The sequence below is a fragment of the Marmota marmota genome, unplaced genomic scaffold, assembly GCF_001458135.2.
Source record: "Marmota marmota marmota unplaced genomic scaffold, marMar, whole genome shotgun sequence".
Taxonomy (NCBI): Eukaryota; Metazoa; Chordata; class Mammalia; order Rodentia; family Sciuridae; genus Marmota; species Marmota marmota.
Window position 1 is genome coordinate 14,754,308 of NW_026000241.1, and position 15,728 is coordinate 14,770,035.

Consider the following 15,728-nt stretch of genomic DNA (forward strand, 5'->3'; position numbering starts at 1 on the left):
TTCTTTAAAATGTTAACTCTAAACATTGTTAGAAAATTAAATTTACAGACTACATAGTCAATTGATGAAATCTGCCAGAGTCAGACTATTGTGAGGTTTCCTACTTTATATAATGGTATAAAACATTCAATACCAAACCTTCCTTCTGCTTTATGCAGGTAACATTTTTTAGCTATTTTAGCTTGTATGCACCATAATTATATACACTTGTCAGCAGTAGATCTTTTCTAATGAAATTCTTGTTTTGCCTTTATTAAAAGTGATTCCAAATAGAAGAGTTTTAAATGAAGATTATTATATGTGCAATAAAGAACTTTAAAAATTAGGCCACAATTTATGTGTGGATTTTGGTTCAAATCAACCTATGCAATAGTATAGAAAGCAGGGAAATTTCTAACAAGGTCATTAGTAAGGAGAAACTACATACCTGTGTGCCATCTCTGTTCAACAGCAATGCTTTTACATTGTCTGTGTGCCCTTTAAGCTTCATTAGTTTTGCACATGTTCTTGGATCCCATACCCTTAAAACCTGTGAATTTTAAGAGAATATTACACAAATTGAGTATATACATAATCAAATTTAAATAATTGATGACTTTTTAAATATGACCTTTAAATTCTGAGAAGGAAATACTGCTTTAGCCAATAATTGCTAAGGTTCTTAACCTTAGGAAAGACTTTCTTATGTCAGAAATTACACAACCTCCCCACCCACTTTACCACGTACATAGTAGTCATACAGTTATATACTCATTTATTCAAATAACACCTTTCTTTTAGTATCCTCAAGGCAAAAACCACTAACCAAATATTTAATAATTACATAGATCAAAATATTTTGATTTGTTTTCTTATGTTCAAACATACTCTTTAAGCTCCCCTTACCTTCTCTGTGGACCCCGATACAATGATTGTTCCCAGTTGATTCATGGCAAGGCTATAAATGGAATCTTTGTTCCCACTTAAAGAAGAAGCTATTGAGGACAAATGGAATTAAATGTTAACAAAAAATCATCAGCTGTTTAGTTATTAGTCAGCAAAATTATAAGTCTGATTATTCAGTTTAGAGAATCTTATCTTTATGAGTACTTTAAGGAAAAGAAATCTACCAACAATGGAGATAATTCTAAACCATATAGTATTATTATCAAAGTTCATATCTTTCCCAGATTTGAATGTACATAAGTGCTCAATTAGCACTCAATAAATATTTAGCTCAATAAATATTGGCTAAATTGAATTGCACTATTATTTAAAAACCATCCACATAGATAATGCATTTTCAAAGATATACACGTGCCAGTATATGGAAAAAATGCCCAAACTCACTATTATTCAAGGAAATGCAAATCAAAACAAAATACCATTTTCATATACCAATTCAGACAAAAAACAAAGGTAGTGCTTAATGGCAAGAATCATATGTTAAATGCCCTTTGATCCAGAACTCAATAATACCAAAGTGAAAACAGCTGCATATAAAATTATCTATACAGTATGATCATAATCCTTCAATAAATAAACATACTGAGAAGTGATCGGTAATGGAGTTAGTACATGTGAAGTATTTAGAAAAATGCCTACTTGTAAGTATTCAATAAATGTTAACTAGTGTTAGTATTATTTCTATAATCTTAAAAAAACTTGTGATATCATCTCTATAGAGTTCTAAGCAAGACATATCAACAATAGCAGAAGCTGTATCCATTAAGCCTAGTCTCTGACCTAGTAACAATCTTCTTTCTATTGCTTTGTTCCCTCCTCTTTAGTGTCTCTTTGAGGAAGGCCTCACATACGGACAGAGCCCAATGACAGGACAGCCCCCAGCAGGGACTAGCTGCTCAATCACTGAGAAGGTATACAGATGAAAAAAATCAAGGGTAATAAGAGAAACATAGAGTTTATATATTTCCTGGTTGGTAAAACGATATTCAAGGAATTATATGTACCAATCTCCCAACTTGCCCTTCTTGGCACATACTAGGTTACATTAGAACAATTTTGGCTAAGTCACTGTGAGCACTCCACTGATTCATGACAAGTTGGACCTGTAATATGGAGTTCCAGATAGTCCAAGTCCATGTCTTGAACATAGTTCTTCCAGTCCAAGCTATGTTAAAAATGTGCTCCTACAAGTCCCCTCTGACATCTGCCCTAGAGGACTCTAGGAGGTTGGGTCAAGTGTGATGTTGAATTTCAAATCCAGATTTGCATAAGTCTAAGGTGACAGCCTGAGATCTATTATTTGATTAAATTGCGGCACTATTAAACTGTTGTGAATATCTCTGAATTACCTCTAAAACAATCCTATCCTCCCTGGGCTCTTCTGAAATAGGCTAGATTCTTTAGGGCTACTTGGTCTTCTCGACTGGCACTGGAAACATTTTTTTTTTTTTTTCTGTTTCTTTCCCCCTGTACTTTCCATTTTGGCCATTAACTCAAAAGCTCTTAATATATGGTAATACTTTTAAATCAGAAAACTGACTATTTTGTCAGGAAATCACCATCTCCTTCAAAAACACCTGTGGGTCTAAGCCAGGCAATCCTGTGGGATACAAAGTAGTGATAAGACAGATTTTTCTACCCCGCAGGGACTTATACTTTAGCTAGGGAGCTAAGACATGCACATGTACAAAAAATAACCAGGTTACACCTGGAGAAGTTACCATGTTTAGATTGCAGTGAGGAACTATCTCCTTGTTGCTCAATCATACTCTTGGGGGCTAGAACGCTGTAGGTAGAAGCACTCTCAAAATATGAACCACTGTCTCGATGCAAACCTATCAAAGATGTTTTATAAACCATTCTTTATTTATGTCAACTCAGATCACTTTCAAAGAAATTTTTTTCAAACACCTTACTTGTGACAGTGTTATTTGAGGCAGTCAATGCTGTTAGAGTATTCACATCCCAAAGGAATATTTGTCTGTCCAACCCAGCTGATGCTACCAGTTCCTTATCCTTGGCATATGCTAATGCCTTTACATAATCCTGTAACAGAACAGACATACTATGATCTACTCTGTAGATCAATTAAAAAATGAGCCAAAGTGCTAAGATTTCAATATTACACTGAAGATACTGAGAACTTTTAGCTGTTTTACCTTATGCGTTCTTAATGTTGACATGCAAAATCCCTTATGTGCGTTCCATACTTTTACTGTCGTGTCAGAAGACGCAGATATTACTAGAAGAGCCAAAGAATTAGCAAAACCCTTAGTAGTATGATTTATAATAACTTTAAAACTTATCTTAAAACAAAGTAACATTATTTCAAACTAATGTTCACACTCATATACTCTTCAAAGATCTCTCTAGAACCTATTAGATATTGTTACATACACATCCAAATTTTTAATAGGGCAAACTTTCCTAATGTTCCAGGTGAACACCCAACTAATTCGACAGAGAAAAATTTCTCTCAGACTGCAAAACCAAGAAATGGATCCTACCAAAATAAAAACCAAAAGAAGTATCAAAAAGACTAAAAGGGAAAAAAACGTGTGTATTGTATGAATCTACTGCTATACAGCTCAGATGCAAGTAAAACTAATGTATGGTGTTCAGACGACAGGAGAGAGTTTTCCTTGGGGCAAGACACAATGACTGAAAGGGTGACACAAACAGGCTTCCTGGCAATTTTCTGTTTCTTGAATTATATTAAGTTGTAATCTCAAGGTATGTATACTTTTTTGTATGTATTTTAGACTTTAATAACATAGTTTATATAAAAATATATCAAACTGAATTAAAAACTTTTGAAAGCTCAATAATCCAAAGAAATACTTACATGTTTTCCCATTACAACAGAGTACAATGTCGTTTACCCAATCAGTATGGTGTTCCATAGATGCTATATATGGATCTTGCTGAATTAAAAGAAAAATTGTAAGAGTTTATATTAGAGAATGAAATAATTAAAAATTCTAGATCTGTTCAGATTTTTCAATTAATGTAACACTGCTCTAAGGTCTTCAAACTGACAACTGAATTCAGAATAAAATTTTACAAACAGGCGATGCTTTCAGAAACAGATGAAAACACTTTTGTTTTAGGACATTTACCAGTAACAAAAGGTACATTTCCAGCATAAATACTTAATTGTTATGCCTTATGATGGTGAAGGCCATGCTCTGGGCTAGGCACTGTGCGTGATGCAAAGTGTTGCAGGAAGGGGTTTGCTTCTGCAGGCTGGGGAAATCTTAACTCTGGTGGTGAAGGCTCACAGCAGTCAGCAGGGACAGAATGAGTGTGAGGAGCATGGTGAGGAGTCTGGTCTTCTGGCAAAGGGAGACAAACACTTCTGCTTTCTGCTTTCTCCTCCTGCTGTTTTTATCTTTTGAGTTTTAAATGTTTTCTACAGTCCTTCACAGAAGAAAGACTGAGCAAGTTCATGTCACCATTCCAGTTCAGTAACTGGAGACTCTCTTGTTCCCCTCATCTGGCTTAATTACCAGGAGAGGACTTCTAAAGACCAGTATTTAGTTACATCCTATACCCAAAACAGGCAACTTTGAGACATTTCATGGGCAAAACCAAAACAAAACAACAACAACAAAAACCCCACTCTCTTCATATATGAAAAAATGTCATAAAAGGATGACTAGAAAAAGATGTTTGAGGGCAAGTCAAGAGGATTTCCAGATTATTCCACATTAGTTTTCCTTACTTTGTTTGAAATACTGTGAATTCCCAGAAAGGAGACATCTCAATTTAAATATAAGTGCATTTAAAAGCTAAACATAAATAGTTTTCTGACTTTTGACACAGGGTCACCACTGCTTCCACTGGCTAAAGAATTCAGAGCCTACTGGACTGAAGTCCATTTAGAGAGACCTCATCTAGCAACTCTACTAAGTAGTAGATCTTTTTCAACACTGAATATCAGACTTGTAGAGCTTGCGAAAGATACAGACTTTTAAAAATACGAGGTCTAGAATCAGGGTTTTGAAGTAAGGCTGGGTTCTCATTCTCTGCCACTTACTAGCCATTTAACCATGGCTTTTTCTGACACTGTTTTCTCACCTATAAAGATGAATCCTAAGAGCTGACATGAGAGATTGCTGTGAGAATTAAAATCATGGTAGATATAAGTGCCAAGAGTGTCTGGCACATAGTTAAGAACTCAGGAAATGTTCCTTTTCCTTCCTTGATCTTCTTTTCTATGTCATTCACAATACGGATATTTAAATAAAATACCAAAAGAGTTCCATCCTGTTTGATGTGGGATTTATTTTTCCATATATTTAAATTCTGTTCCCTGTTTAAGAAAGCAGACTTTAAAACTCCTGAAGGAGTTTTAAACTATGCTGTCCTCATAGTTTCATACCAACCTTATATAATGTAATAGGGCGCTGCAGGTTTTGTGGGAACCCTGTTCACTTCAAATGAAGAAAATCAAATATTTGTTCAAAATTGCTTATAAATAATGTGAAAGCATACCTAATCCTTTCTTTTTAATTTTTTTAAAAAGTATGGTTGCAAGGAGACTTTTGGGGGTCATATTCTAAAGCAGAAAAACTGCTGAAAGTAATCACTCCCTATCAGTCAATATCACTGGTCCTTTGTGGTAAAGAGCTCTTAAAGAAAACCTGGTTTATGGAGTCCTTGCCTTAGCTAAAACACTTGTGAAATTCTTGTGGGGGTAATTTTTCTCAGAGGCTTACAGAATTCTGGTTTCAATGTCTTAATATAGAGTATACTAAAGAACTCAGTGCTTAGAGATTAAATCAGAAACTGAAAAAGGCATCACATAAGACAGGGAAAAGCAACCAAAATTTACAAATTTATAGATTTTTAAATGTAAACTTAATCTTTGCCTTACCTTGTGCTGATTGACACTCCATATTCTTATGATGGAGTCTCGCCCAGCTGTGAAAAGTCTATTTAGTGCTGGATCCAACTGTAGGGCATTGACTCCATTCCGATTGTACTTCTCTACTTCATCCCGAATAACATAGGAAACCTGATAAATACATCAACAGATGCTTTTTATGATGTTATAAGCCATGCAATAAAAAGATGTAGTCTACAAGTAGTCAATTAATAATAAAACTTTTTTTCAAGCCAATAAAATTTTTATTTTTATTTTACTCTAAAGATTAAAGGGCTAAAAAGAGAAGTTAACCTAGACCAAGATGATTAAGTTTGCCCTAAACTACTGCTTCCTAATTGGACTCTCCTTCTACTCCTTTGCCTTTAATTCATTTTCACAAAGCAGATAGGGTAATCTTTTGGAAATGTAAATTGGAATGCAACCCATCTCAGTTCAAAAACCATCCAGCTGCTTACTGCTGAACTCGTGATTTGATGTAAATCCTTACCATAGCCTCAAGAGCCTTGTTCGCCTTTCCTGCTCTCATTTTTGTTCTAGGTCCTTGTGCACACAAGGCCTCCAGACTATTGCACATGCTGGCCCCATTTGGAAGTTCTCCCTCCTACTTGTCAGGCTATCTCCTATTACAGTCTTCGGGTTTCTCTTTAAATGATATGCTTCCTCAAAAAAGCCTTTCATAATTTGACAAGCAGAATGCCATCTCAAGTTCTGAGTTCCTATAATAAACTCAACTTTTCCTTCAGGATACTTTTTTCTACTTCATTTTCCCTTGATGACCTCTATTTCTTGGGAAAACATGTGAGAATCAACCCAAAAGAATTATAACTAAGAAAAAGTCAATACACTGACTGGTAGTCCAAAGCAAAACTTTTCCAATGTAATAAGATAACTATTTCAAAATACAAAGGCAGGGGGAGGGAGAGACCTAATTATAAAAGCAACAAGATAAATACCTATAAATACATTTTTTAAAAATATTTATTTTTTAGTCATAGTTGGACACAATACCTTTATTTCACTTATTTATTTTTTATGTGGTGCTGAGTATCGAACCCAGGGTCTCGCATGTGCGAGGCAAGCGCTCTACTGCTCAGCCACAACCCCAGCCCCCTAGAAATACATTTTACAAGAAAACACATAACTGATAGGAAATGGTACAAAAGAGAAAAATCAAATAGAGAAAACATGTAATACTACAGAACAGAAAGATTCAAAATTGGCAATTCATGCCTAAATTTGTAAATTTAACCCAACGTTGGTTAGAATAGTATTAAATTCTTTCTAGAAGTGCTCTAACACTGAGCCACAACACCAGTTCTTACTTTAAAGATCTTAAAAGGTATTATAAAGCTACTGGAATTACAATAGTGTACCATAATTGGAATATACAACAGGATAAATGAATAAAAAATTTGGAATAATTTTCTATCATAAACTTTCTATTTTGATATAAACATAGTGTTTCAAATCAAGGAGGACATAATTAATTTAACAATTTATTTTAAGAGTGCATGAGTCTTTTGGGGGAAAATTATGTATTCCTTTTCCATATCTTAAACCAAAAATTCATTTTTTTGAATTTACCATTTTCACTAAAATGCATTTTTTTATATTAAACAAAAAGTTGAAATTTAATAACATAGTCATTCAAGTAATTTTAAAGGCAGGTGAATATTTACATAGTCTGTAGATATAGAAGGCTCTTCCAACATGAAAAGATGTTAATTATTTGACTAAATACAAGTCAAACCTTTTGTAAGTATAAGAATGTTTAAAGCAGTATTCACAATGGCCAAAAAGTGAAAACAACCCAAGTGACCATTAATTGACAAATGGATAAACAAAATGGAATTTATCCTTCGGAAGGGCTAAGATTGCATACCCAAATAATTACTAAGATATTTTCTTAACTTGGTCTTTTGGAAACAAGCAACTGCAACTGAAATCTACTCAAATTCTTGATAATTTAACATCAACAACAACAAAAAGACACAAATGTAAGTCATTATTTTCTCATTTTTTAGAAAATTTAACATAAGAATACAAGGATATCTAACAGAACTGAAAGGCAGAAAATACAGCCATCACTGGAGGCATTTTTAAAATAAAATCGTAGCACTTCTCTGTTGAAACCTTTTAACAATTTTCCACAGATTTAAAGTCCAAACTCCTTCAATGCTTTGGTTCTAACCCTGCATCCCTTATACTCACCTCAGACTAACCTCTCAGTTTCTTTCACGTTAGTGACCCTAAACTCTTTTATGTTCCTCAAACACATCAGCTCTGAACTCATCCTCCTCAGGACCTTCTCATTTACTGAAGATTCCTCAACTTTCCAACCCCACTGGGATACCCAGTTTTTATCTCCTCTGGCTTGCCTTCACCCTTTCTGTCTTAGATCACCTCTGAAAAGCCTTCCCTGATCTCATTTCCCTTGACACCAATATCCTACTTATTTCACAGTTTTTAGCACACTCCGGTTATTTATCTTTTTATTATCTCTTCCTATATTAGAATAAGCTCTGAGTGGCAAGGACCTTGTCTGCCTTGCTCCTCCTACCACTCTATCTCCACTGTGCCTGGCATACAATAGGCAAATATACTGGAAATCTGTTGGAAAGCCACTAGGAACCAAGGTGACTTCAATGTCAAGTTCTGCCTCTTAATCCTTCTCTGCGCACCATGTCAAATTCAGTCCCTCTGACTCTCTTTCTCTGGAACACGAAGCCCTCTTGTCTGGAGCACATTTCCTTTAACTGAGACTATGTAGTATATATGAATCTTAATTTTCTGATTTCTAGATTATCTGACTGAACCAGTAGGCAAGGGTTGGAGGATAACATAATTATTGGGGCTGTCATTTCAGGTGGAGAGTAATTCTTAGCAAAGCAAAGTCTGGGATGACATCTTCATGTATCTACAATGGGAGTGTTATTAAAAATGTAAACGAATTAGAAGTATCCTAGTTGAAAAAATTTTGGCACACATACCTATAAAATAGTGTTATTCAATTGTTTAAAATGTTGATAAGATCTAGACTGACACAGGAAGATAGTATATTTTAAGTGAATTATGCATGATTCAACACATCGTGTATAATAATCATTATTGTGAAAGTGTTTCAAAATATTAAACACATAATATATTTTGAAATAAATACTAGCAGTTATTCCTGAGTGATAGGATTATGGTGATTTTTTCCCCCACTCAGTCATGACTATTTATGTGGCTTAAATGTTTTATAATGGACACACATTACTTTATTTTAAAAATTTATAATCTATTATCAAAGTAATTCTTGCCTGTATTTAGAAAGTCAAACACTATCAAAACATTGCAATGAAAAATAATCTCTCTACTGCCTGAGAGTACCCAGTCTTCATCCCTAAATGGAACCAATTTTAACTCTTGGTTGTTTCTACTAGAGGGTTACAGCATTTCCCTAAATATTATGCTACAACTCCAGCACATTCATTTTAGACATTCCCAATTTACTCATTTTATTATAGATTAGGATATAAAACCACCTTTGATATTTCTTGTCTATTCTTCTTATATAGATACATTATTATTGGTTGAATAATCAGTACTACATTGTTGTAACTTCATCAGGCTGTCAGTTATAACCAAGTACTACATTATGAATAACTTCCTTCCTCAAAGATCCTTTTGTTTTCCCTAAAGTTCTTTATTTTCCTCCTTCAATGTTTTCTTCTACTTTAAATTCGATTTTCTTCAACTGCTGCACCATGGAACTCACCTACCCCTTTGTTCTCATAAGGCTCCCTCAGTCCTCCGTCTCCTCAATGTACTCTGGGGTGGTTACCCTGCGGGTTGCTGGCACAGTATGTGCCACCTTTGCTGCTTTCTTATACTGCTTTTCTGGGGTATAGTCACAATTTCCAGAATTTTGATTTATCTTGTTCATTCCCCAGTTTTGCTGAAGTACTTCCTTAGGATCTTACGAAAATAACATGAAAGGTCAGGCACAGTGGCTCAGGCCTATAAGAACAGCTGTTTGGGAAGCTATGGCAGGAGGATCCAAGTTTGAGGTCAGCCTGGGCAACCTGAGATTCTGTTTCAAAATAAAACAACATGTACACTTAGAAAAATGAGAAATTATATCCCATCTATGTATGATATTTCAAAGTGCATAAATGCATTCTACTGTCATATATAACTAATTAAAACAAATTTAAAAATTAAGAAAAAAAGATCTTGTTAATATTATTGCCTCTTAAAATGAAGACATTTATATTTTTGGTGGTTTAAGAGTTCTCCATTATAATTTGAGAATGTTTCTGTTTAGATGATAAAATAAAATTTTTTATGTAATAAAACATTTTATTCTTGAAAAACAAACAAATAAGATAAAAAGAACTGGGGCTGTAGCTCAGTGGTAGAATGCTCTCCTACCCTGTGTGAGGTCCTGGATTTAATCCTTAGCATTGCCAACAAAACAAAACAAAACAAAACAAAACATTCCCTCAGATTTTGAAGATGTTGCTCTAACTTCCTCTAGCATCCACTACTGCCAATGAATTCAATGCCATTTTGTTTCATTCAACTTTAATATGACCTCATTTTCAGTCTCTTCTGGATACCCTCTCCCTAAACTTTTAGGCTCTTCCCTTTTATTCCTGTTATATTTCTTCATTTAGTCTTTTTATCACTAATTTTGCTATGTAATTAGAAAGCCCTTTCAACGTGGAAGCTTGTAGTACTTCATGTCCGGTCTGCTTTCTTTGTTCTTTCTTGAAATCCCATCAGTTGTATGCTAAAACTTTCAAACTGATCCTCCATCTTTTATGCATTCTATATTATCTATCTTTGTCCTTTATTTACTTTTATAAGACTTTCTCTATCATTTTATAACTACTATTTTTAATGTAGTATGGTAAAAATAGAAACAATATATCTGATAAGGAAATAGTTATATAAATTACCTCATGTGGTTATTAAAGAATGAAGACAAATTATATACACTGATATATTCCAAGACATTTCACATTAAAAACTCATTTAAAAAGTCTGGATATAGAAAGAGGAAAAACATAATTTAATTTTTTCAACTAATATTGATTAAGTGCTCCCTAGTTGTCAGGCACTATTTTAAAAGCTGAGAATACAGTGTGTTCTTTTTTTTTTTTTTTTTTAAGAGAGAGAAAGAGAGAGAATTTTAATATTTATTTTTTAGTTTTCGGCGGACACAAAATCTTTGTTTGTATGTGGTGCTGAGGATCGAACCCGGGCCGCACGCATGCCAGGCAAGCGCGCTACCACTTGAGCCACATCCCCAGCCCTACAGTGTGTTCTAATGAGGGAAAGATCGAACTAGAAATGACAGCAAGTCAAGTGAAATTTTTCTCCCCAGATACAGGCAAGCTTTTGCAAGCAGAAGGGATGAAAGCAATAAATAAATAAGTAAGTAAGTAAGTAAGTAAATAAATAAATAAATAAATAAAACAAAAGTAGAATCGGTCTGAGAAACAATAACTTGGTGAACAAGGTCATAGAAAAGCTTCATTTAGACAAAGTCAAGAGTGTAGGTTAGCAATTGAATATAAATTAATAGACAAGCAAAAGAAGTCTAGTAGAGCAGAAGAATGGGAGATGAGAGGGAGGACAGGAAGAAAAAGTGTGTGGAGGGTCATTAACTGAAATCAATTTCCATGCATGTATGAGTTTGTTGGGATGAACCCAACTATCACATGTAACTATAAAACTCTAATTTCTTTTTAAAAAGAGTACATTTTAATAGTGCACTTTAATACTTTAAACAAAGTAGCAAATAAACAAATATTGATAGCTGGGAGGCACTGCCCCACCCCTGCCCCAAGGGCACAGCTTAAAGCAGAGATAAGAACTTATATCCAACCATCATGATTTACTTAAAAAAAATGGGGAAGTGTACTAAGTGAGCTTTGCAATGGGATGGGAAGCCAGGTCATCAGTAGGAAATATACATTTGGAAGAACCAGTTAAAGGGACTGACAGGGAAAAAAATAATTGATTAGCCCCCAGGTAACAAGTATCCAGTTAAGTTACAAAAATGTAAATATTTGTATCTGGCTCAGTAAGCAAATTTTTTTAACCTTTATTTTTTATTTATTTGCTTTTTATGTGGTGCTGAGGATTGAATCCAGTGCCTCACCCATGCTAGGCAAGTACTCTACCACTGAGCTACTACCCCAGCCTGGGTAAGCACTCTTTGACTAATTTCTTCAACAATTATCTAGGACCTAAAACAAAGAAATCAGATGGGTGATCCATTGAACTTCATGTGATCTGTCTAAGCATCTCAAACTTAAATACCCTAGAGTTACTGGCAACCTGCCAGAGGGTAGAAACAGTCATGAGAAAAAACATATCTCTTTCCTCACCATTTTACTTAGAGGTAATCAGACTGATTTTCTATCATTATTGTAACAAATCACCACAAATGCAGTGACTTTACACATACCCATTTATTATTTCACTTCTGAGGGTCAAAAAGTCAAGGCTGAGCATAAGTGGGTCCTCTGTCAAGGGTCTCAGAGGCCCAAACTGATCAGGGCCAGCAATCTACGCTTTTGACTAGAGGCTCTAGTAAAGAGCCTGCTTCCAAGCTCATCCTGGTTGGTTGAAATCAGTTCCTTAGGACTGCAGGCCTAAGGTCCCTGTTTTGTTTCCTTGCTGTCATTTAAGGATCTGTTCATCTTTGCTCCTAGCAATTGTCCGCATTCCTTCTCATCCTTTCCACGTGGCCCTCTCGCGGTGGAGGGTGGAATCCAACTCACACCTCAAAGCTATCTTATGCCACATCTCACTGCCTTCTGCCTCCAGCTGGAGGAAGTCCTCTGCTTTTAAGGGCTCACAGGATAATCCTTCTATTTTAAGGTTTGGAACCTTATTACACATGCAAAGTCCTTTTGATCATGTAACTAACGTATGTATAAGTTCCAGGGATTAGGAGCCCATTCTTTCTACCATAGCAACTAAACAATACAAAAACAAACACGCTTCATATACTATGGAATAAACAAAAAAGTTCATTTAAAAAAAAGGGAGAGACTTAAAACCATTTCAGGCTCGGAAATGAGATGCTCTGGGTGAGTCCCCTAGGCTCCTCTAGGGTGTACTTTACTTCACTTGGATCTCTAATGATACCTTAATTGGAATTTGCCCCAAATCAAGTTCCTGAGAGTTCTCTCCAAACTACCATTCCTGAAGTCTCCTCCATCTCAGTTCATGATTACTCCAACAAGTTGCTCAAGTTCAAAACACCTTGATGTCATCCTCACTTCTCTTTTATCTCAAAACCTGTCAGCAAGACTTGCTAGCTCTACCTTTGAGACTTATCCAGAGTTCAATTCCTTCTCATCACTGGCTGGAATCACTATCTCATGGCATCTGGATTTTTAAAAAGTCCTGCTAAGCCTATTAAAACACATTACAGTAGTCCCCTTTATCCATGGCAGATACATTCCAAGACCACCAGTGGATACCTAAAACCACAAGTGGTATTAAATCCTATACATACCATGTTGTTTTTCCCTATATGTATCTATAAGGTTGTACTTTCAATTTTTCACTTAAAGGAAGCACTATGCAGCATCACTACTCTGGTCCTCTGGGGTCATTATAAAATAATGGATTATTTAACTAACACAAAATAAGGGTTATTTGAACATAAGTATTACAATAACATGAGAGGAGATTTGATGACCAAGATACTGATAACCTAGATGACTAACAAATGACTAATGGGTAGTTACTAATGGCATGAATACCTTGAACAAAGCCACCTCTTGGGTGGCTGGGCTGGCATGAGATTTCATCATGCTACCTGAAATAGCAGATAATTTAAAACTTACAATTGTTTATTCCTGGTATTTTCCATTTAGTATTTTCAGACTGCACTTTAGCACAGCTAACAGTGGAAAATGAACTGCAGATATGGGAGGCGGGCATTACCATATATCACATTATTCATTTGCTCAAAATCCAACAACTGCTTCTCATCTCACTCAGGGCTCACTGCAAAGTGTAGGGCCCTACAAGATCTGACCTCCAACCACCTCTCGGAATTTCATTTTCTGCTTCTCTTGTTTCACTTGCCCCAGGCCAACCACAACGTGTCTCTACTGATCAGAAACAGGCCAGCATTCACCTCAGGACTTTTGCATTTGATAATCTCACTGGAATGCTCTTCTCCCAGAAGGTGGTGTTGCTATATCATTCTCTCACTTTTCTCCTTTCTTTCAGACCCTTACTGAAAAGTTGGCTTCTCAAGCAAGGCCTTTTCTCCCCACCATAAATAAAAATTTCATTTCCCCCTCTTCCACTGCTAATCACTATCTAACCACTTTCAAATCTTTAAAGCCAACTTCCTTCCAGTATTTTATTGTGAAAAATTTAAAACACAAAAATAGAAAGAATCACACAATTAAATTTAGCATATATATCCACCACACATATTCTTCAATTAACAGTCTACATTTGTTTTAACACATTCATCCATTTGATTCATCATATTTTTGATGGCTTTGAAAATAAGCTGTACATCATACACACTTAAGACTCTAGCACATGCAAATCATTTTTTGAGGGCGGTTAAGGGGCACTTGACCACTAAGCCACATCCCCAGCCTGATTATTTAGAGACAGGGTCTGACTGAGTTGCCCTGTGCCTTGCTTTTGCTGAGACTGGCCTTGAACTCGAAATCCTACTGCTTCAGTCTCCCCAGCTGCTGGGATTACAGGTGTGTGCCACCACGCCCAGCATTGCTTATCATTTTTAAGGTAAAATTACACAGAGTGAAATGTGCCATAGATAGTTATGACAAATGAACACACCTATATAAGCCCTTTCAAAGACACATACAACATTATCACGAAAAAAAGTTCCTTCATTTTCTTCCCAATCTGCATACTCCATTCCCAGGCAATCTAGATCTATTTTCATCACAGACTAGTTTTGCCTGTTCTTACAATGTCTTATTAATGGAATTGCACAGCTCTCATTTAAGGCTACTTCTGGCTATCAGGTTTATTTAGCCCATTCCAAGAAAAACTGGCCAAATATAAATAATTCCCATATGTGTTTTTCCTGTCCAATCTTATGGGCCATGACCTTCTGCTTGTACCTATATTTCAGTTGATTTTTTTAAAGTATTTTAAAAAGTAATCTTGCAAATATAATAGGACACCTTCTAACATGATTTCTTCTAAACCAGGGGTTAGGTAAAACCTGCCTGTTGGACAAACCCAGCCCAAGTCCTATTTTTGTAAACTAGCCTTATTGGAACACAGCTATGCCTATTCATTTTGGTACCATCTACGCTGGTTTCAAATTATAATGGCACAGTTGAACATTTATGACATAGAGTTGACTCGTTAAAATATGATTAGCCTGCAATGCCTAAAACATTTACTTTCTGCCAGTGATTTTGGAGCCTGAGGCAGAAGGATTGCAAGTTCAAGGCCAGCCTCAGCAACTTAGTGAGGCCCGAACTACTAAGTAAGACCCAGTCTCAAATTAACAAATAAAACGCAGGGACGGGGTGGGGGGGATGGGGGAATGTAGTTCAGTTGTAAAGCACCCTAGGGTTCAACCCCTAGTACCAAAATAACGAAAGCAAATCATTTACCATCTGGATCCTTTCAGAAAGTTTGTGGATTCCTGTTCTAAGGCGTCATATCACTATCAAATTTTTATTAACCATCCTAAATAAAAAGTAATTCAACTTCAGTCCAGTGAGGTGGCACACACCTGTAATCCCAGTGACTAGGAAGGCTGAGGCAGGAGGATCACAAATTCCAGGCCAGCCTTAATAACTTAGTGAACCTCTGTCTCAAAACATAAAGGCCTGGGGATGTAGCTCAGTGGTAAAGTACCCCCCCCCCCCCC

The 15,728-nt window shown here is 35.7% G+C and overlaps 1 protein-coding gene across 5 annotated transcripts in view; it reads right to left on the reverse strand.

Moving 5' to 3' along the window:
• The window catches only part of Wdr48 (WD repeat domain 48), a 44,661-nt gene that overhangs the window by 25,111 nt on the left and 3,822 nt on the right, over window positions 1-15,728 (reverse strand). For 3 of the 5 annotated variants that reach the window (XM_048794887.1, XM_048794886.1, XM_048794885.1), the window contains exons 2-8: window positions 5,825-5,965; window positions 3,791-3,869; window positions 3,105-3,187; window positions 2,862-2,991; window positions 2,667-2,780; window positions 886-974; window positions 428-529 (exon numbers count right to left, since the gene is read on the reverse strand). In XM_048794887.1, coding sequence (XP_048650844.1) covers window positions 428-529; window positions 886-974; window positions 2,667-2,780; window positions 2,862-2,991; window positions 3,105-3,187; window positions 3,791-3,869; window positions 5,825-5,965 — 738 coding nt within the window. The remainder of the gene's footprint in view (window positions 1-427; window positions 530-885; window positions 975-2,666; window positions 2,781-2,861; window positions 2,992-3,104; window positions 3,188-3,790; window positions 3,870-5,824; window positions 5,966-15,728) is intronic. The other 2 variants (XM_015489470.2, XM_015489469.2) reach the window with 1 other exon arrangement.